Source organism: Rana temporaria, chromosome 6, assembly GCF_905171775.1.
Source record: "Rana temporaria chromosome 6, aRanTem1.1, whole genome shotgun sequence".
Classification (NCBI taxonomy): Eukaryota; Metazoa; Chordata; class Amphibia; order Anura; family Ranidae; genus Rana; species Rana temporaria.
This window is the reverse complement of record NC_053494.1, coordinates 135259373-135284798: the sequence shown is the minus strand read 5'-3', so window position 1 is coordinate 135284798 and position 25426 is coordinate 135259373. Positions and strand designations below refer to the sequence as shown.

At 43.2% G+C, this 25426-nt stretch overlaps 1 protein-coding gene across 2 annotated transcripts in view; it reads right to left on the bottom strand.

Moving 5' to 3' along the window:
- The window catches only part of MAP3K13 (mitogen-activated protein kinase kinase kinase 13), a 204369-nt gene that overhangs the window by 36932 nt on the left and 142011 nt on the right, over window positions 1-25426 (bottom strand). For both annotated transcript variants that reach the window (XM_040357405.1, XM_040357404.1), the window contains exon 3: window positions 3930-4113. In XM_040357405.1, the coding sequence (XP_040213339.1) occupies window positions 3930-4113 (184 nt within the window). The remainder of the gene's footprint in view (window positions 1-3929; window positions 4114-25426) is intronic.

Genomic DNA, 25426 nt, shown 5'->3' with positions numbered 1-25426 from the left:
TGTACTGGAAAGGACATAGAAACCTAAACTGGACCTGATCTTACCAAGTAGATTTGCTGTATTACAGTGAAAATCTCCAAAAAGAATCTAAAAAAAATCCTAAAAATATTATCTTTTGCCCTGAATTACTCCTAAAATAAAAAAGCGGTGTACTTTTATATATGTGACTGTGCCTAGACATTTCTGTTCTATGGTTTATTAACTGTATCTGCAGTGTAAGATCATCTAAGGCACGATGTCTGAGACTGCTGTTGGTGAAGGTCACTCTGTCACTGTTCTTAGGGCTTCATTTTACCAGAGGACCTGCAGTACATGCATCTTCCTGCTTCTGCCTAATCCACTATGTTGATCTGTGCTTTCTGCACATCTCCTACTGCTTCTACCTCAGTCATCAGATCACCAGTTCAGTTAACAGGGGGCAGCACTGACACGGGGCAAAGTCCTGCCCCTCTACCAAAATGTAAACTGAAAGAAACTGAAAGTGCTAAAAAATAAACTAGATAAATCAAACACCAGAATTGGCAGATAATCCTCTACCAAAATGTCTGCCCTGATTCAGGACAACACTGGTTTCTGAGTCATCATACGAAAAGTATGTGCAGGCACCTCTACATGGTACTGCTACAGCCTAGTCTGTACTTTTACAGAATGGAAATGTTTAGTTTAAAGGGGAAGAGAGTATTTTTTAGTTTTTTTTGTTTCAACAAGAGATGTTGATCTAATTGTTCATATTTAAGTTAGGGAGCTTTTCACAGTACAGCTTCACTTCAGGAGAATGACTTATGAAATTACATCTAATTAAATTACCGTATATACTCGAGTATAAGCCGAGTTTTTCAGCATTTTTTTGTGCTGAAAATGCCCCCCTCGGCTTATACTTGAGTCACCTTTTTGTGCCTGATCTCCCGGACTTTGGGGACCCGGTACTGGCTGGCCGCAAGTCCCCTGGACCCCAAACTTGGCACACGTGTAGGCCCACTCTTCCTCTAAAAGTGCAAAGTTTGTTGTCCCGGGACCCCTTCGATAGACTCCCATGTTAAATGGTCATTTCTCTGGTGATTTTGGGGACGCGCTAGGCCTTGTACACACAACCGTTTTCCTCGACAGAATCCATAAAGAAACTTGGCGGCAGAGCTTTTTTGCCGAGGAAAACGGTTGTGTGTATGCTTTTCATCGAGAAAACTGTCGAGGAACTCAACGAGGAAAAAAAAGAGAACAAGTTCTCTTTTTCCTCGACGGGAGTCTCAATTTCCTCGTCGCGTTCCTCATCGGGCTGGTTTTCAACGAGAAACACGTTCGTGTGTATGCTTAGAAACCCGCGCATGCTCAGAATAAAGTATGAGACGGGAGCGCACCTTCGGTAAATGTAGCGTTTGTATTGGAGATAGCACATTTGTCACACTGTAACAGACTGAAAAGTGCAAATCGTCTCCTACCAAACTTTTACTTAACACGCAGTAACATGAGATTAGCAAAAGCAGCCCCAAGGGTTGTGCCAGTGGAATCGAACTTCCCCTGCCGTCGTATGTGTTGTACGTCACCGTGTTTGAGAACAACGAGATTTGGTCTTGACAGTGTGTACGCAAAGAAAGCTTGTCAAGTTGCACAGTAGGCAAGTGGTTAAATCTTTACTAAACCCACATCATACAAAAACTATCAATAAATGCTGTATTACATGCTGTTAATACTCACTATGAGATTTGTTTTCTGTATTCTGCAAAAAACCTGGTTGTTCCTGCTGCTCTCTATCTCCACCTTCTCTTTATGTCCTCATTTCAGCTAGGGATTTGGCAGCTGTGATGGCAACTCTGCACATGCTCAGTTTTGTTAACTATACCCACTGTGATATATATATATATATATATATATATAATGTATGTTTTATCCCACCTAAATGTGAGTGTAAAACTTTTTTTATTAAATACTGTCAAGTATTGATTACAGAATCAGGCTATGTGCTCTTTTATTTATTTTCTCACACTCTGCAACATTTGAAACCTTTGGATGTTTTAATATTACCATATGGGAGCATTGATTGACACCATTCAATTGGCCTCTGTGAATCTGCTACATATCGAGTATTGTACCTAAGGAGGTTTTAGGAAGCGATTTTCCAATTTTTGAGTTCGCTTGGATCCCTGGTATTACTCAAGCTTTAATGACCTGATAGGTATATACTTATTCGGGTCTGATCTTTCTGGTAAGCCTCATAATTATCATCAATTGGTGGCGGATCTTCTATCAATCACAGTGTATCACAAAAGTCACTATCTTCTGATGAATTGGAGTTTGTCAATGGACTCAGATTTATTCACTTCACTGTCCACATGAACATTTTTTTGGTGTTACTATACCACTATTTAGAGATTCAATCATAGGGCTCTTTTTTCTTTTTGCGCTACACTTTATTTTTCCACAGAGAGTATAACCTGCATGCATTACTGCAAATACAGGTTGATTTTACTGTTGTGGGTTTAGCAACACTTTAATATGTGTTATACCAGAAAAACCATTCAAATCTAGCCAATAAATAAAACAAAACGAGTTTGTAGATTGTGCATTTAGCCGACAAGCTAAGGCTAGCCATAGATGGCTATTTTTTTTCCGTTCAGCCAGTAGGCTGAATGAAAAAAAAAATGGCTCCTTCGTCCACACAATTGTGATCGATGGAGGAATCCACTTAGTTGAGATACTGCATTCTGACAGCGGGGACTCAGAATACACTGATCAGTAGCTGCAGCTGATTGAGAAAATGTTTGCAACAAGTCCGATTGACTTCTGTTGAGCAGGAGCAGCCACACATCAGTCAAAATTTAGCCAGTCCCTGCTGAATCGGCTGAATTCCAATCCACCTATGGCTAGCTTAAAGGAGTTGTTAAGGAAAAAAAAAATTTGCCTAAAATTAATGTCTGCAAGGTAGACAGAATAGTGTAATGATTCTGTTAAAAAACAAGTAAATACCTATTAAATTCCTTCATCTATATCACCTCCGGCATTCTAGTTTCTGTTCTCTCATTCACTTCCTGGTTTTCATCACTCGTTCATGTAAGAACTACATTTCCCAGTATGAATTGTGGCACGCCCAGTAATTCACACCTCCTTGAAGTCTCTAACACGTCGAGAGCGTCCTGCCTCACAGATGTAGTTCCCAGGAGGGGGTGAGCACGTTACTGACCACCGCAGTAAAGCCTCCCTTCACGGTGGTCAATAAAATCAGTCAAGCAGGAAGTGAACAGAACAGAGAAGAAATAGAGCAACTTCTGAGCAAAAACGAACAATGAGGAAGTGAAAAGAGGAATGTCTGCCGGTAAAGGATGCTTATTATGAAAACATTTTTTTTCCTTTACAACCCCTTTAACTTTACTTTCCAAGAGATATAGTGGTCCCATATTGTCTCTCTTACCAAGAATGAACAGAGCTATTATTGCTTGTGCCCACTCATGCTATAACTGCCCACTAAATCTCATAGATAACAGCCCTGATGTTACCACAATCTCCTCCAGTCACAACAGAGAGGGCAGCAATCTGCTAAGAAAGAGTGTGGCACATTTGATTTTTCCTCCTGTTCCAGAGGCATGAGAAAATCAAAAATTTACCAGCTGTCATCTAAACATGGTGACAACAGTAACATTTTGGATTTACTCCCACTTTGTCCCTGAGGTAATAGTCAATATGATAAATGATGAGGATAAATCTCCCCAAAGGGGACACGACAGCAATAATGTCTAGGGGAAAAAAGCTGGGCTCTTTAGTTGATCAAGTTAATGAACTGCTTGTACCCTCAAGCCAAGTGTTTTCATTTTCTCTCAGGTAGAATGTGACAAGTGGAACATTAGACCTAAAGGAATAATTATTACTGATGATTCATTCGCAGGTTTAAACAAAAAATGTCAGTGATTCATGTAATGAGCAGCAACCATGATACATACTTGAACGCAATAACGTTGGGGTGCTTTAATTTTCTTAGGTGTTTAATGTCAGTTTCTTTCTGCTCTCTCACTTTCTTGATGGCCACTTCTTCTCCCTTGAATTTCCCCAGGAAAACGGCTCCTTGTGCCCCACTACCCAGCCACTGCAGCTCCGAAATCTCCTCAAATGGGACCTCCCAAGTATCTGAGGGTGAAAAAGAACCATATTAGGGAACCAATAATGACAACGATAACATAAATGTAACAAAGTCTTTTAGGCATCTTTACAACCAAAATATGGCAGTTCTAGGCTTCTGCACGGAAGATCTTTTGTCCAATATACAGAATGGTGTGGTCAGAGAGATTACATATTTTATCAAGTGGATTTGAAGCCTAATATTTTTTTAACAAGTAGCGCATACTTTAATTATATGGCAATAAGTCTGTGTTGGCAAAAGTGCCAACATCATCCCCAAAATACATTTGCAGCACTATTGAGCAGTCATATGACTGTCTCTGGGTTCTCAAACCTGTCCAAGGCCTGGTTTGTGTCTCTACCTGTAAACAGGTCAAACAGAGAGCGAATCTCCCTAACAAGCAATACAAACCTGCTTTGAGTTAAAGTGGTTCTAAAGGACAAAAGTTATTTTTACCTTAATCCATTCTATGCATTAAGGTAAAAATCCTTCTGGGTGCAACTCCCCCCAGCCCTCCCTTATACTTACCGGAGCCCCATCTCATTCTGATGTGCATGAGAGCAGTGGCTTTCCCGGGTCTCTCCCCTCATTGGATCACACAGCAGCGGGAGCCATCGGCTGTCAATCACAGCCAGTGAGCCAATGAGGAGAGAGTGAGGGTGGGGCCGAGCTGTCCTCTGTGTGTGAATGGACAATGTCCATTAACAAGAGCGTGGCTCAGGAGCATGCCCCCATAGCAAGAGGCTTGCTATTGGAGGCACTTGGCAAGGGGATAAAGCCAGGAATGCCAGTGAGGGACCCAAAAAGAAGAGAATCAGTGCTGCTTTGTGCAAAACCACTGCACAGAGCAAGTAAGTATAACATGTTTGATTTTGTTTTTTAAATCCAACCTTTAGAATAACCAAGTCCAGCAGCACAGTATGATAATGTGTGCTGACTACAATCATGCTGTTAGCTTGGCTCCCTGTAGTTCAATCTAGGCTGGATTCACATACCGTATTCACATATGTGAATTGGATGCGGTTTTCTCCACATCCAATGCGCATGACATGAAAGTGTGACCTACTTTCAATGGAGCCGGTTCACACAGGTCCGGGGTGGCCGCAGTCCGCATTCCAAAAGGGTCCTGTACGTGTTTGGGTCCAGTTCATTTGCGAATTCAGGCAACAATTTTGACCTGGATCGCACCTGAACAAGTGAACAGACACACAACGTTCCCCCAGGCACAAACCTGCGGCTACACATATGTGAACCCAGCCTAAGGGAGCCAACACAGAATAGATACAACACCACTGCAAGGCATTGCAAGGCAGTGGTGAGAGCTGTGGCACTTTACTACAGGAATCTCCATAGAGAATTGACTTGCAGGATCGGCATGTAACATTTAGGAGATTGGTGCAGCTGTGATAAAAATATACTATTCAAAATAGACGCACAGATGCATTTTTTTTCTGGGGTTTAAATTAACTTCTACTTTTACTCTCATGTAGTTAGAAATACAACTCTTTTTGTCAGACATTTTGACATAATTCAAATTATGATCTGAATTCTACTTAACTTATGGTTATTTTCCACTCAATTTTTCTGCAGGCTGGCAAATATCCAATTAAAAAGTAGATACCACACATACAACTAAAATGCCCACTTATTGTAAATTTCTTGTTGCCTGGATCAACTGTGGGGGTTTTCAATAACTTTCTTGTTGGTTAAACTAGATGGACTAGTGTCTTTTTTCAACCTCGCCAACCATTTCCAAGATAAAATCAGAGTAATAAAACTATCACACTATCAAAAAGATGGGCACTTTTTGGTAAACTGGTGCTTTTTGGATAGCTTACATCATTAGAGACTGCAGATACAAATTTGGCTACCCATGTGTACTTACTGTATACCGGTATATGCTACTATAGATATGCATAAAAACAACTTAATAAAATATAAAAAAATGCATATATATATATATATTTATTAATAACATAATCAACACTTTATCAAAATTATTTACATTTGGGTGATCAGCACACAGTGTTACCTCCTGCTGTGGAGGGACTGAGGACAGTTGGGAAACCAAGAAATTTACACTCTGAGGGGTGTCAGTTACTGAAGAAGACTTTGGGGGGCAGTTTCTCTGCATTAGAGTGCCATCAGCAGTGCAGGTGACTGGAGAAGAAGTATTACATTTGGTTTTACACGAACATTTTTAATTGGCATGTTAGATTTGGCAACTGAGAATTTTACCCTAAAGATTATTTCCTATACTGTTGGTAAAATCTTATTTTCATTCATAAACAACCAATGGTTCTTGTGCTGGATTTAAAAAAGTTAATCTACCAAAACTTTAAATTCACCTTGGTAATATTCTTACATTGCATTTGATCATCTCTCAGTTGGCTGTTTTTCCAAATTATATAAACCAAACGTTCTAACCTCTCAGGCCTCGTACACACGGCCGAGGAACTCGACGTGCCAAACACATCGAGTTCCTCGGCCAGTTCAGCCCTGAAGCCGCCGAGGAGCTTGGCGGGCTGAGAGCTCCCATAGAACAACGAGGAAATAGAACATGTTCTCTATTTCCTCGCCGAGCTCCTCGTCGGCTTCCTCGGCCGAAAGTGTACACACGGCCGGGTTTCTCGGCAGAATTCAGCCAGAAACTCGGTCGGAAGCTGAATTCTGCCGAGGAAACTGGTCGTGTGTACGGGGCCTCAGGCCTCATACACACGACCGAGTTTCTTGGCAAAAACCAGCAAGAAGCTTGCTGTTTTTTTTTTTTTTTTGCCGAGGAAACCAGTCGTGTGTACACTTTGACGAGGAAACCGTAGAGGATCTCGTTGGGCCAAAAAGAAAGCATGTCTTCTTTTTCCTCGACGGGAATGGGAAAATTTGGCATGCCGAGATCCTCGGCAGCTTCACAAGGAACTCGACGTGCAAAACGATGTGTTTCGCCCGTCGAGTTCCTCGGACGTGTGTACGAGGCTTCAGTATAAGTGGGATCTCCAAACCACTGATTTGTTGGTCTCCTGCCTAGTAACCTCACCTTCTCACAGTTTGGTGTGGAAAACTGTACTCCAAATTCAAGATATAGTGACAACCCTATACTTGTATCAAGTGTTTTTATCTCCTTTGTATCCTACAATGTCATTTGCTTTTGGATCTGCCAATTGGCATTGAGTGGTACTGATTAGTTTACTGCTAACAGATCCTAGTCCTTCTACTTGTCTGTTTTCCCCAGCTGCATTCCATGTCTTGTTTAGGAAGCTACACTAGGTACATAACCTTGCACTCATCGACATTAAATGTCTTTGGTACCATTTAAACCTTTTATGCATTAATGATAAAACATGAAACATTTTGTATGGAACAATGCCAACTTTGCTCTCTATTGAACCCAATTGGTAACTGATAAAAAAAAAGAAGATTTAAAAGTTAATCCCAACGTTGATACTCCAGGAATACCACTGCACGCGTTTGAAGAAAAATTGGAGTTGGTTTTGTTGGTTACCACCATTTGTCCTGTATTTTATTATCCATGTACATATATTGTCACTTCAATGTGTATGAGAATATAATAAGGGACAACATTTGCATCTTTTAAAAACATTCCTATTTCTTTTGGTAAATGGATTTTCACAGATTTTAAATCTACACAATTAAAGTAGATTGAAAGGCTACATACACCCAATATTCGAATCATACCTCCCTCATTGAACAGACATTTCCTGCATGGATTTTCATTTACAAAAGGGTTTTAAATTTACCGCACATAATGTGGTAAAATAGTTTACCATCATCAGTAGGTAGCACATACCGGTAGTAGGTAAACAATGCACAATACAAGCAAGGTTACTGGATAGTGACAAAAAGTTCAAGAGAGACTTCAGCCTAATGTCAATCATGCTTACATGATACGAGTGGTTATTTCAATGTTCTCGACAACAATATTACAAGAGATGTGTATGGATTAGCTATGTTCCCACATAGCCTGATGTTTTTTGGAAAGAGACATAATACGAGTTGAGATGGAAGGCTTAATGAGCTAAACTGAGTCAACTCTAGTGAACCTGTGTGGATTTTATTAAAATTGGCCAAAACTCCTAATATTATTGGACCACAAACCATCCAGCTCATCCCTCTTCCACTGTGGCTGGTGGGCGCCTACTTTTGGCTGACTGATGTACACACGTTCTGATTTTCTGTCGGAAAAACCTTGGCTGGTTTTTCCAACGGAATTCTGCTCAAGCTTGACTTGCATGCACACGGTTACACAAAAGTTCTCTGAACTTTCATCAATCTACACTAGAACACTACGTACAACACTACGACTACCCGAGAAAATTAAGTTCAATGCTTCCGAGCACGAGTCGGAATTTTGCGCATCGGAATTGCTACAGACGATCGGATTTTCGGATAGGAATTATTTCAGTCTGAAAATTTGAGAACCAGCTATTAATCTTTTGTTGGCGGAAATTCCGATGGAGCATACACGGTCGGAATTTCTGTTCAAAACCTCACATCGGACTTTTGCTGTCGGAATTTCTGTTTGTGTGTACGGGGCATAAGGCTGGGAGAATGCAAGGGGCTGTTTTACGCTTGGCACTGATTCTTTTGCATTGCAATGCATGAGAATCTAAGGAAGCATTTCATGTACCATGTTATGATGCTTGCCTAATGAGATGGGGCAAAGCTGTCAGGCCCAGTCACTGAAAATAATTTGCTGAACAAGGAATTGGCAGGCTCAATGGACGATTTCTCAGTAAAAACAAGGGACTAAAAAAAACTAGCAAAATATGAATTTTACCTAAATGTTCTAAGCCAGTGGTATCCAAACTGCGGCCGGGGGCTAGATGCGGCCCTTTGCTTGCTTTAATCAGGCCCTTGGGACACTATTTCATCCACTGATACCAACATTGGGGCATAATTTCTCCCGCTGACACCAATGATGGGACATTATTTCTCTCAATTATACCAATGATGGGGGACAATGCCTCAAAAAGACACCAACAATGGGACACAGTTTCTCTTAATGACACCAACAATGGGGCCCAATGACATCAGTGATGCGGCACAATTCCTCTGAATTATACCAATGATGGGGTACTTTTCCTCCCAATGATATCAACGGATGGGGCACTTTTCCTCCCAATGACACCAACAATGGGACACAATTTCTCCCAATGACACCAACAATGGGGCACGATTTCTCTCAATGACACCATACAATGGGGCCCAATGACACCAATGATGAGGCACAATTACTCCCATTTAAACAAACAACTGGGCATTATGTTTTCCCAGTGATGTCGGGACCTTTTCACTGACCACTGTCCGGCCCTCGTAAAGTCTGAAGGACAGTAAACTGGACCTTTGTTTGGAGACCCCTATTCTGAGTCATGTACAGAGCATGGTGTTTGTAATACCCATGTTTAATATTTTTCTTAATAGTGACACAATTGATACCATTTTGTAGTCCCTCTTGCCCGAAGGTTCCTGAACCACCACATATGGCATAAAATCTTTGGAAATTATCAAATGCACAACATTCGGCCCTCTTGTTGGTTCATACGCTACTTGGATAAGGTGCCTTGTAAGATAAAAAATCTGTAATTTTATGAGAACTTCTTACTGTCCTCACTGATGTTTGGGCAATTTTATTCACCCATGATAAGGACCCCATTTCTGTCTGCTGCCTTTTACAGCTGTAGCAGTATTTGAACTTTAGCTGTATCATTTATACGGAGTAGCTTACATCAAACCCTATGAGTACATTAGAGCTGTACTTTCACCAGGTGTATTACTCATACAGAATTCACGCTGTCAATGTCTTCAGAGATGTCTTCATTCAAAGCTGATCTAACAGAATATTTTACGAAGAGACAAACCCCTCTACAATTTTTCTCTATCCTTCCTAACTAAACTGTAGCTTTCCAAATTCATTATTCAGGCATGCTGTCATTAAGCCAGGATTCTGTTATATCTACTACATCATAATCTTGGTCAATTATAAGCAACTGCAGTTCATTAACTTTATTTGGAATGCTTTTTTTTTTTTATTCGCTGCCTTGCACTTTATATATTTACCACCACATCGTATTTTTTCAGAGAACAAGTAGCCTTAATCACCTTCTTACTGGCATTGCCAACTCCACCGCTATATCTCCGCTTTCTCCCAGATCTTAGTATATAAAGACCATATCACCAGACTATTAATTTCAACAACGATCTTTCCCATAACATTATATTTGTGATTTATGATATTTTATGCATGTTATTTCATGCTTCCCTTGCATAGACATCCAAAAGTCTGAAGACTGCTGTTGGGCGCAACCATCTTTGATGTGATGTCACCAGCTCCAGCACATTTACTTAAAGTGAAACTTTAGTCATAAAATTACAGGGGTTGTAAAATGGCAGAAGGTTGTTTATCTTAATGCATTCTATGCATTAACAACTTGCCGACCAGCCGCCGCAGTTGTAATGCGGCAGGTTGGCACAGCTGCGCGAACCGCTGTCAATTTTTGGCAGCCCCGGTGCTACACTGGAGTCGATGCTCCACGATGTCAGCCGGTCACCCGCAATCGCTCCTCAGAGCCAGAACGGGGATCTGTATGTTTAAATTGATTAGGAACAGCGATCTCTCTCCTCAAGTCAGTCCCATGCCTCCACAGTTAAAAACACCTCCCAGGGAACACATTTAAACACTTGGCCCCCTAGTGTTAACCCCTTCCCTGCCAGTGACATTTACACAGTAATCAATGCATTTTTTTTAGCACCGATCACTGTATAAATTTCAATGGTCCCAAAAAAAGAGTCAAAAGTGTTTCGATCTGTCCGCCGTCTGTCGCGGTCCGGCTAAAAATTGCTGATCACTGCCATTACTAGTAAAAAAAAATAGTAAAAATGCCATAAAAATATCTCCTATTTTGTAGCTGCTATAACTTTTGAGCAAACCAATCAATACACGCTTATTGTGATTTTTTTACCAAAAATATGTAGTAGAGTACATATTGGCCTAAACTGATGAAGAAATTCATTTTTTTTTTATTTGGGGGGGGGGGGGATATTTAGTATAACAAAGGCTAAAAAATATATATATTTTTTTTAAATTGTCAGCCTTTTTTTGCTTATAGCACAAAAAATAAAAACCGCAGAGGTGATCAAATACCACCAAAAGAAAGCTCTATTTGTGGGGAAAAAAGGACATTTTGTTTGGGTACAACGTCGCACGATCACGCAATTGTCAGTTAAAAAGACGCAGTGCCATATAGCAAAAAATGGCCTGTTCATCAAGGGGCCAAATTCTAAGTGGTTAAAGGAGTTGTAAAGGTTTTTCATCTTAATGCATTATGATAAAAACACCTTTTGTGTGTAGCAGCCCCCTAATTACTTTCCTGAGCCCCATCTCTCTCCAGCGATTTCCACGAATGTCTAAGGCCGCGTACACACGGTCGGTCCAAATCGATGAACGGACCAAAGTTCAGTTTCATCGGTCCAAACCGTCCGTGTGTACCCCCCTTATCGGTCTTTCGTCCTTCGGACAAAAGTTGGAGAACTTGCTTTATAATCGAACCGATGGACCGCTGACAGATAGGTCCAAACCGATGGTTAGTACACAAAAGCATTGGCTCAAAACCCGCGCATGCTCAGAATCAAGTCGACGCATGCTTGGAAGCATTGAACTTTGTTTTTTCAGCACGTTGTGTGTTTTACGTCACCGCGTTCTGACCCGATCGGTTTTTGGAACGATGGTGTGTACGCACATCAGGCCATCAGTCTGCTTCAGCAGGGAAACCAGGGAAAACGGTCCATCGGACCATTCTCATAGGATGGATCGACCGTGTGTACGCGGCCTAAGCCGTCTGGATAACTCCTCCTGATTTGCTGAGACACAGCAGCAGCCCATTGGCTCCCGCGACTGTAAATCAAAGTCAGTCAACCAAATCAGGGGAGAGAGGGGGTGGGGCCGGGTTGGGCTCTGTCTGAATTGACACATGGAGCTGTGACTCGGCTTCAATGCCCCCATAAGAAGCTGTTGGCTGTGGGGGCACTCAATAGGAGGGAGAGGCCCCACAGTCAGTGCTCTACTCGCGTCTGACAGATACGAGTAGAGGAGAGCCGATCGGCTGCTCTCCTGATAGGGGGGGTCTGCGATGATTGTTTATCAGCACCCCCCCCATCGAATGCCCACCCAGGACCATCAGGATGCCGCCAGGACCACCAGAGATGGCCACCACGTATGCCACCCTAGACCACCAGCTATACGCCAATCACTGCTCTGGCAGCTGCCAATCAGTGCCAATGAAAAATGCCTACCAGTGATACCCATCAGTCAAATATATCAGTGCCAGCCATCAGTGCCGCCTTTCAGTGTGCATCAATGTCACCTATGAGTGCCCATCAGTGCCGTCTATCAATGCCCATCAGTGCTGCATATCAGTGCCACCTTTCAGTGCCGCCTATCATCAGTGCAGCTTATCAGTGCAGGAGAAAAGTTACTTATTTACAAAATGTTATAACAAAAACAGGGCAAATCCAATGCACAGGGAAGGCAAGTATAACATGTTTGTTATTTTAATAGAAAAAAAATAGACTTTACAATCACTTTAGGTCTCGCTAGATCACTTCAGGCTGGCCCCTTTTGCAGTTATAGTTCCATAAAACATTGGAGAAAAAAAAGTGTCTATACAGTTTAAAATCCAGTATCACACCCTGCTCTCAGTTGCTCTCGATGTTTAGGCACTGACGATTTCATTTGTGCACGTTGCATTTTGGGTGGAGACACTGTTCTGTGGAGGAATTACTGAACTTCTAGATCTGATCCTTATTTATGGACAGGACTTTATCACGTGTGATTTTTGATAGTTTTTCACTTTTTTCCACTTATGTTATGCTAGTTTTGGTGTTTGTATATGTAGTAGCCATTTTCACTACGTATTTTCACTGTTAAATCTTTACAGGATTATAGGCATTTGTTCACTTTCATCTGTATTGTTCATTGTAGCATCAGATACCTTTTTTTTTTTAGTTCACCCACGATCCCTTTACTTCGCATTCCCTTTTCACTTCCCCTTCCCATTCCCTCCCCCACAGCGCAGCTACCATACTTCACATTATTATCACTTTTTCTGTTAGGATCAGATCCACAGGTGCTGCTGCAGTCCCGTCCCCCCCCCCCCCCCCCAGTACATCAGACAGTGCCGGAGTTGCTGCTAACAGGGCAACCCATGGCTACAATTTCAGATGATTGAGCAGAAATTGGACAAAATTTAAGTCGTTTGGTCAATTTAAAGCTAAATATTTTACAGATAAGGTCACCTGTCTTCAAGATGGAGCTGGCTTGGGCCAACCGATACTTATTTCTACAGCCAATTGTGGCCAAACGTGGTTCAAAATGCAGCCGATTCCTGCTGAATCTGTCAAAATTCAAGCTGTGGGTATTTCAGTCAGCATCCCTCCACTGGACAAAAGTACAGTGGGGTTGATTAACAAACTGGAGAGTGCAAAATCGGGTGCAGTGCTGCATAGAAACCAATCAGCTTCCATTTTTTTGGTCAAATTTAATTCAAACAAACTGACTACAAGGCACAGCTACACCAGATTTTGCACTTTCCAGTTTTAGTAAATCAACCCTAGTATATCTTTCAATTGTGGGGAAAAAAGGACATTTTGTTTGGGTACAACGTCGCACGATCACGCAATTGTCAGTTAAAAAGACGCAGTGCCATATAGCAAAAAATGGCCTGTTCATCAAGGGGCCAAATTCTAAGTGGTTAAAGGAGTTGTAAAGGTTTTTCATCTTAATGCATTATGATAAAAACACCTTTTTTTCGGGTGCAGTGCTGCATAGAAACCAATCAGCTTCCATTTTTTTGGTCAAATTTAATTCAAACAAACTGACTACAAGGCACAGCTACACCAGATTTTGCACTTTCCAGTTTTAGTAAATCAACCCTAGTATATCTTTCAATTGACCTTTGTCAAAGGAGGTGGTACAAAATTCTTTGGCCAACCATCAAGTACAGGCACTGCCGGTATTCGTCAGTGCTGGAGCAGGCAGCAACCGAGAGTCCTCTAGCCACGCTGTAAACTGGGTGGAGGATCCTTTCTGGAACGAGGATCCTTTCTGGAACGAGGATCCTTTCTGGAACGAGGATCCTTTCTGGAACGAGGATCCTTTCTGGAACGAGGATCCTTTCTGGAACGAGGATCCTTTCTGGAACGAGGATCCTTTCTGGAACGAGGATCCTTTCTGGAACGAGGATCCTTTCCTTTCAGCATGGGGGGCTTGAACAAGAGAAACCTACACGTGTATTGCCAGCTTTAACTTTAGGGATTTTAAAGGGAGTGGTTTACCAAGAAAACAGCAATTGGACATACAGCAGTTCTTAGTAATATACTGTCATTTGCTTTGTCAGTGATAAGATGAAATTTAATAATATGAGTAAAAATGCTTCTGGGTTTGGTCATTTTTTTTAGTTATCTGCAGTGTCCAGGCAAGGTGGCATGTTGCGAGCTCTTAAAGTGGAGGTTCACCCGGAAATGACAATTTTTAACCTTAGATTCATGCTCATTTTGTCTAGGGGAATCGAAGCTGTACTTACCGTTTTAGAGAGCGATCTTCTCCGCCGCTTCCGGGTATGTGCTGCGGAACTGGGCGTTCCTATTTGATTGACAGTCTTCCGACAGTCGCATCCATCACGTCACGATTTTCCGAAAGTAGCCGAACGTCGGTGCGCAGGCGCCGTATAGAGCCGCACCGAGGTTCGGCTTCTTTCGGCTACTCGTGACGCGATGGATGCGACTGTCGGAAGACTGCCCAGTACCAAAGACCATACCCGGAAGCGGCGGAGAAGATCGCTCTCTAAAACGGTAAGTACAGCTTTGATTTTAAAAAAACTAGCCGATTCCCCTAGACAAAATGAGCATCAATCTAAGGTTAAAACATTTTTTTAGGGTGAACTCCCGCTTTAACTCCATGTGATTTTCCGCTTCCACAGCAAATCTAGTTTATATTTACACACCAAAAGTTGTATCGAGTAGAACACAAAAATCAATATCTATATTATTCAGTACGCTTTGCTACAACAATGTTGATTTGCTCATTTTTTTTTATTTTTTTTTTCGTTTTGAAGAGGGATTTCTATTGCTGTCAGTACCCCAGTTAGGAGATTCAACCGGTTATACTTATCGTTATTACTGAAAGTGAAAGTAAAATAAAATCCCAAATTTTCCAGAAATCTAGTTCTAGTTCTGGTGACAACCAGAAATTGCCTCACAGGGATGTCCTCACTTACGTCTTGGTTATGAGACATGCAGTGAAGAGAAATCTCCCCAATGGGACACAGATGTAAAAAAAAAAATGGCAGGGGTTACAACTCTTCCTTGCTCTATCCAAATGAAACTCAAGGAAGAACTCCAGGATCCTACCATCTTTGCATTTCCAGATCCCTCACCCCAGGCTCTACTAGATCGCTGAGAAAGTGGTAATGAAAATGACTCACTTTTCATGAAATAGAGGATTTTCTGTCCCATTGAAGCCATCATATCCCTCACAATAATGTGCTACTTCTGGGTCCCAAGAAGAGGACTTTCTGTTTGTCCACACGTCACATGGGTAACCACACTACATTTCCTGCCATGCCTGGGGAAATTAATGTTGCAGCAGTCGTGTGGGCGGGGCTTGGGCTGAGCAGGCCTGTAATTGGAAGACACATCAGCAGTGGGCAGTTCAGGCCTGGAGTCTGAGGCCCCGTACACACGACAGAGGAACTCGACGTGCTTGGCACGTCGAGTTCCTCGTCTCGTTTTGGGATGAAGCCGCCGAGGAGCTCGGCGGGCCGCCTTCTCCTATAGAACAACGCGGCCAACGAGAAAATAGAGAACATGTTCTCTATTTTCTCGTCGAGCTCCTCGGCGGCTCCATCGAGCCAAAACTGTACAGACGACAGATTCTCGGCAGAATCCGGGTTTTGACCGAGTTTCTCGGCGAATTCTGCCGAGAATCTGTCGTGTGTACGAGGCCTGAGACTCCTGGATTCACCCACTTCAGTGAGCAGGGATGTAGTTAAGTCCCTACTAGCTGAAACAGAACTACAGCAGGGAAGTTACAAGACCGGTGGCTAGGGCAATAGAGGGTATAGTCTTACAAAGCGGAAATCATAGGGAATGAAGCCTGCGATTAAAAAAAAAATGCACCTTCATTCTCTTCTGGATTAAAGATTGAGGGAAGAAAAAGACTACATACACCAGTGTTGCCAACCGTCCGTATTCGTAAAAACTGCACTTTTTTTCCCCCATTCGTAAATGTCCGTGGTTGCGTAAATGTGCCAGTAAAGATAGCCAAGATCCGTTCGGCTTGGAACTGCGCATAGAGATTGGAGACAGTGGGTGATTGGAGGCAGGGGGTGATGGTGGCTGCGGTGGCACCGCAGAGGGGGATGGTGGCATTGCAGAGGGTGGGGATGGAGACAGGGGTTGTTGGTGGCAGCACAGAGGGGGATGGAGGCAGGGGACGATGGAGGCAGGGGGTGATTGGAGGCAGGGGGTGATTGGAGGCAGGGGGCCTGGGGGAGATTGGAGGAAGAGGGAGATTGGAGGCAGAGGGAGATTGTGGCACCGCAGAGGGGGGTGAAGGCAGGGGGGGTTCGTGGCAGAGGGGGATGGAGCCAGGGGGGGATGTGACTTTATAATTTGCCCTTATTATATCAAAAATAACAACAACATTTTTTTTTTGTGTAAAGATAGGGTGCGCTAAATAAATATAATAATAGTATTAACCAATATTTAAACCTAAATATGAATACTAGACATCTGAAAAGAAACAAAGTATTATAGTGGGTCAATATATCCAGTCCCTGGATATTAATGATATTGTAGTGGTAATCAAAAATGGTGATAAACATATATGAGTCCACAATCAAAAGGAAAAAGTAAAAAAGTCCAGTGATGACGTTTTTAAAGCTGGAAAAATGAATTCCCATATGTGATTTCTTAATTGAAAGAAGTATCGTGTTTTCAATCAAAATGATCCACCTTCACCGTGATTTTGTCAAAACACCCAATGTGAATGAATAGGCAGGCTCCTTACCAGATGGAATTGCCCCCAATTTTGATATCAAAAAGGGAGGACAATTAAGGCTTTGACAGGATCACCTGCATATGAATGGGATACGTCCTGACAGCAGTGTTGGAAACAGTCATGGATTCTCGGATATGTGCATGGAAAATAAATGGTGGCAAAACATAGCGTAATTCGTTTTAATAAGATATAAAAACATATATTTTAGGGAGCCAAATGGCCGCTTACTTTGTGAGTGCCTTGGACCCGGCACTGAGGCTGTAGTGATTTCAAATCAGCTAGAATAGATCCTGGGTGCTGTGAGCTGTGAGATGTCCGGATCCCCGGAGCGTGCGTTCCACGGCCGCAGCAGTGTAGAGCCAGCAATGCAGGAAGTGACAAGGTACTGGAGCGTACAATTGCGTGGTTGGGTGCCGGCACCCAACCACGCAATTGTACGCTCCAGTACCTTGTCACTTCCTGCATTGCTGGCTCTACACTGCTGCGGCCGTGGAACGCACGCTCCGGGGATCCGGACATCTCGCAGCTCACAGCACCCAGGATCTATTCTAGCTGATTTGAAATCACTACAGCCTCAGTGCCGGGTCCAAGGCACTCACAAAGTAAGCGGCCATTTGGCTCCCTAAAATATATGTTTTTATATCTTATTAAAACGAATTACGCTATGTTTTGCCACCATTTATTTTCCATGCACATATCCGAGAATCCATGACTGTTTCCAACACTGCTGTCAGGACGTATCCTATTCATATGCAGGTGATCCTGTCAAAGCCTTAATTGTCCTCCCTTTTTGATATCAAAATTGGGGGCAATTCCATCTGGTAAGGAGCCTGCCTATTCATTCACATTGGGTGTTTTGACAAAATCACGGTGAAGGTGGATCATTTTGATTGAAAACACGATACTTCTTTCAATTAAGAAATCACATATGGGAATTCATTTTTCCAGCTTTAAAAACGTCATCACTGGACTTTTTTACTTTTTCCTTTTGATTGTGGACTCATATATGTTTATCACCATTTTTGATTACCACTACAATATCATTAATTTCCAGGGACTGGATATATTGACCCACTATAATACTTTGTTTCTTTTCAGATGTCTAGTATTCATATTTAGGTTTAAATATTGGTTAATACTATTATTATATTTATTTAGCGCACCCTATCTTTACACATAACTGCATAATCTTTGATTATTTTGGGTAGCAGCTCACTTTCAGTTTAAAAAAAATTTGGGCGCGTAGTATTTCCATTCCATTCAACATTTTTTTTTTACCTTAATATCTACCTTAAATCACATTTCTATTTGCCTAGCGTACTTGTTTGCAGCCTAAATACTGAAATTTGCACCTAAAAATGTAATTTAGTAACTTTTGTGAAATGCCAGTAAAAACATGGCTGCGCCAGTAAATTTCGGGTGTTGTGCCAGTAAATTTCAATCTGGTAGGTTGGCAACACTGACATACACTATAGTAAAATAAAGTACTGGGACACCTGCCTTTACACGCACATGAACTTAAATGGCATCCCAGTCTGAGGCCTCGTACACACGACAGAGTTTCTCGGCAGAATTCACCGAGAAACTCGGTCAAAACCCGGATTCTGCCGAGAAACTCTGTCGTCTGTACAGTTTTGGCTCGATGGAGCCGCCGAGGAACTCGACGAGAAAATAGAGAACATGTTCTTTATTTTCTCGTTGTTCTATGGGAGAAGGCGGCCCGCCGAGCTCCTCGGCGGCTTCATCCCAAAACTCGACGAGGAACTCGACGTGCCAAGCACGTCGAGTTCCTCTGTCGTGTGTACGGGGCCTTAGTCTGTAGGGTTCAATATTGATTCTATTCTGGGAAGGCTGTCCACAAGGTGTGTCTATGGGAATGTTTGACCATTCTTCCAAAAGCACATTTGTGAGGTCAGGCTGTGATGTTGGAGAGAAGGCCTGGCTCACAGTCTGCACTCCAATTCATCCCAATGGTGTTCTATCGGGTTGAGGTTAAGAGTCTGTGCAGGCCCAGTCAGGTTCCACCACCCCAAACATCCACGTCTTTATGGACCTTGCATTGGAACAAGAAAAGGTCATCCCCAAATTGTTCCCACAAAGTTGGGAGCATGAAATTGTCCAAAAGTTCTTGGTATGCTGATGCCTTAAGAGTTCCCTTTACTGGAACTAAGTGGCCAAGCCTAACCTCTGAAAAACTACCCCACACCATAATCCCTACACCACCAAATGATTTGGACTAGTGATGGTGATGGTTTTGGGCAGGCTAAGAACGTGTGACTGAGTTGCCCACATACTCTCCTCTGGGACTTGCCTGGATCAGGTCATACTAAGGTCTAGGTCACAGGTTTTACACAGTCCACAGCCCTCTCTATACCCCACTGTACCCACACATATGGTGTGTCATAAACATGTAGTGCCCTGTACACCCACTCACCATACTCCTGGTCCCCTGTAGCAGCGACACTCTTCTAGCTGGGGAGACTTCTTGAATCGAGACAGACATCTTCATGTGGTTGCAGGATAGAGCCCTCACTCCCCTCTCCTCCACCACCCCCTTGCCCGACCAGGTCTGCACCATCTTGGTTCACCCAGATCTTAGTTCTCCATGTCTTTCCCCTTAATGAAATGCATAGTCTAGCTTAACAAGGCACTATCTCACATCATGACAGCATGGGTACGAAGGGTCCACTCCAGACACTTGAAGAAGCCATATACTCAGTCTAACTCAGATTTATGGAGGTAGTTCACATAACAGTCAAATAATAAATTCTCTACAGGTCAGCAATGAGCACATTATGAAAAATGTACCTAGAAACTAAGCCCTCCAGCAGTGTGCTGTCACCGCTACAGAGGCTTCTATCTTCACCCGGTCTTCCTTCCGAGTTAGCGTGCTACGGTTGCTTAAATGGGCAAGCCGCGATGACGTCGAACCCCGGGTACGTGTGTGGGAGTCACAGCCGCGGTACAGGGCTCTGTACAGCATGCCGTTCCCTCAGAGCGCATGCGCTGGTGGCATCAGCAGCTGCTTCTTACTAGAATATCTCTTAAGTGGTGAACGATTAGGAGATATTCATTTAACCTACCTGTAAGCCTAATTATAAGCCTATTTATAAGCTTACCTGTAGGTTAAAATACAAATGGAGAGTTTACTACCACTTTAACTTCTGCCTACATGGTGATGGTAGTGACGGTGTAACTTTGGCAGTACATATACTAGACTATATATGGCATTGAGTACACTTTAGGCCTCATGCACAATGAGCATCGAAAACGCTGCTTTTGCGGGCGTCTGACTTTTTCTGCCTTTAAATGCCCCTCCGTGTTAGCCTATATGTCCTTGCACACAGGCATTTACAGGCAGGAGTATTCAGAGGCAGAAAAAAAACTATGACTGCCATTCAGGAGAGGAGAGTTTCATCAGAAAAATCATCAAATGTGCCTAAATGTGTCTAAACACACCGAAGCGCTAGATATATTTAGCGCATGAGAGTTCATTAATTTCAATGGCCAGAGTAAATTAATATTCTGCCCAATGGAATAAATGAACGCACAAACACTTGATGTGCCTAAATTAGTGCTGTCAGTTAAACGCGTTATTAACGGCGTTAACACAAACCCATGTTAACGCCGTCAATTTTTTTATCGCGCGATTAACGAGGCGGCGTTCGGGGGTTATACCGGGATGATGCCTGCAGCCGCAGGCATCATCCCGGTACCGTTGTTTAGAGCGGGCGATCGGCTATCCAAACATAACAACCGATGCGGCTAAAAGCCGCTCGGTTGTTATGCCGGAGGAGCGGGAGGGGACATCCCCCCCCTCCCGCCGTCTTTCGCCGCTCTGACCGGGCCTCCCGTCCCACTGGGAGACCCGATCCTCCATCCGCCGCGTTCTGTGTCCAGGCGGAGACTGACACTAAGCCGTAAACGGCTTTGATTCAGTCTCCGCATTGAAACCTCGGAAGCGGCGTCATGACGTCACTTCCGGGTTTCTCGGCTGCCAATGGCGCCGGATTTAAAAAAGTACACAGTATTCAGAATCGCCGTTTTCGGCGATCTGAATACTTTGAAGTGCAAAGGAGGGCTCGGAGGTCTTTTAGACCCCGATCCCTCCATAAAGAGTACCTGTCACCACCTATTGCTGTCACAAGGGATGTTTACATTCCTTGTGACAGCAATAAAAGTGATCAAAATGTAAAAATAAAAAAAAACACAATTTAATATTATAAAAAATAAATAAATAAGAAAACAAAAAAAAAATGTTTTAAAGGGTGAACCTCCTTAATAGCGCGATTAATCGTGAGTTAACTGACATTAATGCGATTAATCGCGATTAGAAATTTTAATCGCTTGACAGCACTAGCCTAAATACATTTGCAAAATTCAGCTCTGGGCGCATTTTTTATGCTACTATTCTGTCGCCAGTGTTGCGAGATCTGATATATGCTATTTTTAAGCAAAAATAACCCTAATTTTATATACAAACTGCTCCCACAATACTGACTGCAAGCAGAAAGGGCTTGACAGTAACAGATATTATCAGCTTTGTGTTCTCCAAGACCCCGCTCCAACCTTTCAACCCCAGCCTTGCCCCCCACATGACTATGTGACATGGACACAGGCTGACACACAGACTTCTCGCTCAATAGCAGACAATAAGAACTATAATCGGTGTCCTGCTGCTGCAGACAATAGTCAGTGAAAGGGGAGGGGGTCAGCCATCTGCTCTGCAGGATCCAGCAAGACACACAAACTGAACTGCATCTCTCCAACAAGAGAAAATACAACTGCGTGTGGTACAATGATGCCATGGGCCTTCTTCACAAGATATGTGTCCCAAGACTGGACTGCTGTTTTATTTTTGTACACAAACACATAACATGTATGAAAATGCTAGAATATAACCATTAAAGGCGTTGTAAAGAATAATTGTTTTTTATTTTTGAAATAACAAACATGTTATACTCACCTCCACTGTGCAGCTCGTTTTGCACAGAGTGGCCCCCCCCGGTCTTAGGGTGTCCCTCGGCAGCTGTCTCGGCTCCTCCCCACAAGAACTAACCCCGTTCATGGGAGATATCTTCCATGGGGGTTAGTTCTTGTGGGCGCGCTCCCGTGATACAGCCGGTGGCTATAGCTGCTCACTGTATCACTTGGCCCCACCCCCCGGCGCACCGCGTCATTGGATGTGAATCTATCCACTCTAGCCAATCAACGGCCAGACTGAGCGGAGAAGAGGACTCAGGTAAGTAAAATGGGGGGCTGGGAGGGGGGCGTAACTGTCAGATGTTTTTTCACCATTAAAAAATTGCATCCCTTTAAGGCTGGGTTCACACTGTTGCAAATTCTTTTGCGAATTTGAGCCGTTGCGATCGCTCAAATTCGCAAGTCATTAAAAAAACATTGTTTTCCATTAGTTTTCGTTCACATCAGTGCGGTGCGAATCTAAGCTGCAAGAAAAAAGGGTCCTGTGCGAGTTTGATTCGTATGAAATGCAAATTCAGCTTTATAGACTGGAATACCCTGAAATGGCAGCAAAATCGCAGCGAATTCGCAGTAGTGTGAACCTAGCCTTAATCTTATGGAACTCCTCACACTGGTGAGTTGTGTTTTAGTTGTGTTTTTGGCTGTTTTTACACTGCTCCATTTCAAAAAAGGATAATGCATCCCTTTAAATCAGGGGTCTTCAAACTATGGCCCTCCAGTTGTTCAGGTACTACAATTCCCATCATGCCTAGTCATGTTTGTGAATGTCAGATTTTTAAAATGCCTCATGGTAAGGCCCCTTTCACATTGAGGCATTTTTCATGCGGTACAGCGCTGAAAATAGCGCTGCTATACCGCATGAAAAAATCATGCCCTGCAGGCTTCAATGTGAAAGCCCGAAGGCTTTCACACTGAAGCGGTGCGGTAGCAGGAACGCTCCAAAAGTCCCGCTAGCGCCATCTTTGGAGCGGTATAGGAGCGGTGTGTTTACCGCTCCTTCCCATTGAAATCAATGGGAAACCGCGGTAATACCGCCCGCAACGCCCGAATATCGCGGCAAATACGACGGAATAGCGGCGCTACAAATAGCCCGGCTATATCGTCACCGCGGCTCCACCGCCCAATGTGAAAGGGGCCTTAGTGTAGTTCCACCACAGCTGGAGGGCCATAGTTTAAAGATCCCTGCTTTAAATCCTATGGAATTCTTCACACCGGTCAGTTGCGTTTTTAAAAGTCACGCTTGCTGCATTTTTGGTGCATGTTAGGACCCTTTTGCACTGATCAGTTTTTCATTAAAAAAAAAAAGCTAAAAATTCAGCGTTTTGCAAGCGCAGTGTGAAACGGCCAAAAACACTGAAATGCAACTGATCAGTGTTAAGAGTTCCATAGAATTTAGGATTTTAACTGAAAAAAATGATCAGTTTGAAAGGGCCCTATGGCCACCATTACAGAGCCAAACTAGATTTTAGGGATAGGTCCACTTTAATGTCATTCTCACTGTGAGTATTTGTAGTCAATAAACCCTATCAGCACATAGTTTGTAGCCATTTATGTACACAAGAAAGATTTGCTCATTACATATGCATTATCTGCTATCTGTTTAGTAGAGCTGCACTATGCTTTTGCTGTAGGCAACTTATGAGATGATGCCAGGCTTGTGGCAGATTCCCCATATGAATATTTTTTTTGAAAGAAAGATTACTCCTAGAATAATGGTTTCTGTAACGAAAAAAGGAACATTTAAAAAAACATGATAAAACACATGATAAAACACATGACAAATCCAGGTTCACAATTTATTCACTGCTAAATATGACCTAGTTTATGCGCTTAAATAATAAAGTAGAATGACACCCTGATGTGGTGGTGTCACTTCATAATTATCTGCAAATTTGTACAACACAATCTCTAACCTAAATGTCAGAAATTGGGGGCCAGATCCACATAGATCGGCACCGGCGCAGCGTATTTGAGATACGCTACGCCGCAAGTTACTTGGCTTTGTTTGAAATCCACAACAAATTTGCGCCGTAAGTTACGGCGGCGTAGTGCATCTCTGGCGGCGGAATTCAAATCGGCGATTAGGGGGCGTGATTCATTTAAATGAAGCGCGTCCCCGCGTCGAATGAACTGCGCATGCTCCATCTCGAAATTTACCGCCGTGCATTGCGCGAAATGACGTCGCAAGGACGTCATTTTTTAAACTTAGACGTGACTTGCGTCCATCCCGATTCACGGACGACTTACCAACGACGGCCATACTTAACATGGCAAGTCTAACTATACGCCGCAAAATAGCTGACTAGAGACGACGTAAGAGAATGCAACGGCCGCGCATACGTTCGTGGATCGTCGGAAATAGCCAATTTGCATACACGACGCGGAAAACGACGCAAACTCCACCCAGCGGATGCCGAAGTATTGCATCTACGATCCGAAGGCGTACCAAGCCGTACGCCTGTCGGATCAAACCCAGATGCCGTTGTATCTTGGTTTGAGGATTCAAACTAAAGATATGACGCAGGAAATTTGAAAGTACGCCGACGTATCAGTAGATACGCCGGCGTACTCTCACTGTGGATCTGGCCCTAGGTTTTTAGTGCCGAGTAGCTAAATTGAGTGGTGGGCAATCTTCGTACTGTTCATAAATGTGAATTGCCCCACCCTTGAGGGAGCGAGCTATGAGAGGCTATGCTTTGTTTTATAAGAAAAAACATTCATGTTAACAAGCTTTCACCTTGAAATCCCATGTTTCTTAAAGGGGTTGTAAAGGTTTGTTTTTTATTTTCTAAATAGGTTCCTTTAACCAGTTCCCGACCACCGCATGTACATATACGTCCACAATATGGCACGTACAGGCACATGGGCGTATAGGTACGTCCCCGCCTTACCTCGGTTCGGGGGTCCGATCGGGACCCCCTCCGGTACATGCGGCGGCCGGGAACGGTGTACGGGAGGTCCGGGAGGAGGGGGCGGCTATTGGTTTCCAGCCGTCCCCTCTCGATCTCCCTCAGCGAATGAGAATGCAGCAGAGCCCTCCCTGCCTGTGTAACTGTAAACACAGGCAGGGAGGAAGTGACGTTTTCTCCCCTCTGGCGGTCTTTTCGTTTGATTCCAGAGGAGAGAAGACGTCAGTACTGTGAGTTGCACCAACAGCACACTGACACAGCACACATAGGCACATAACCCCCCCCGATCACCCCCCCAGCACCCCCAGATCACCCCCTGTCACAGTGTCACTGATTGCAGTGATCATTTATTTTCTG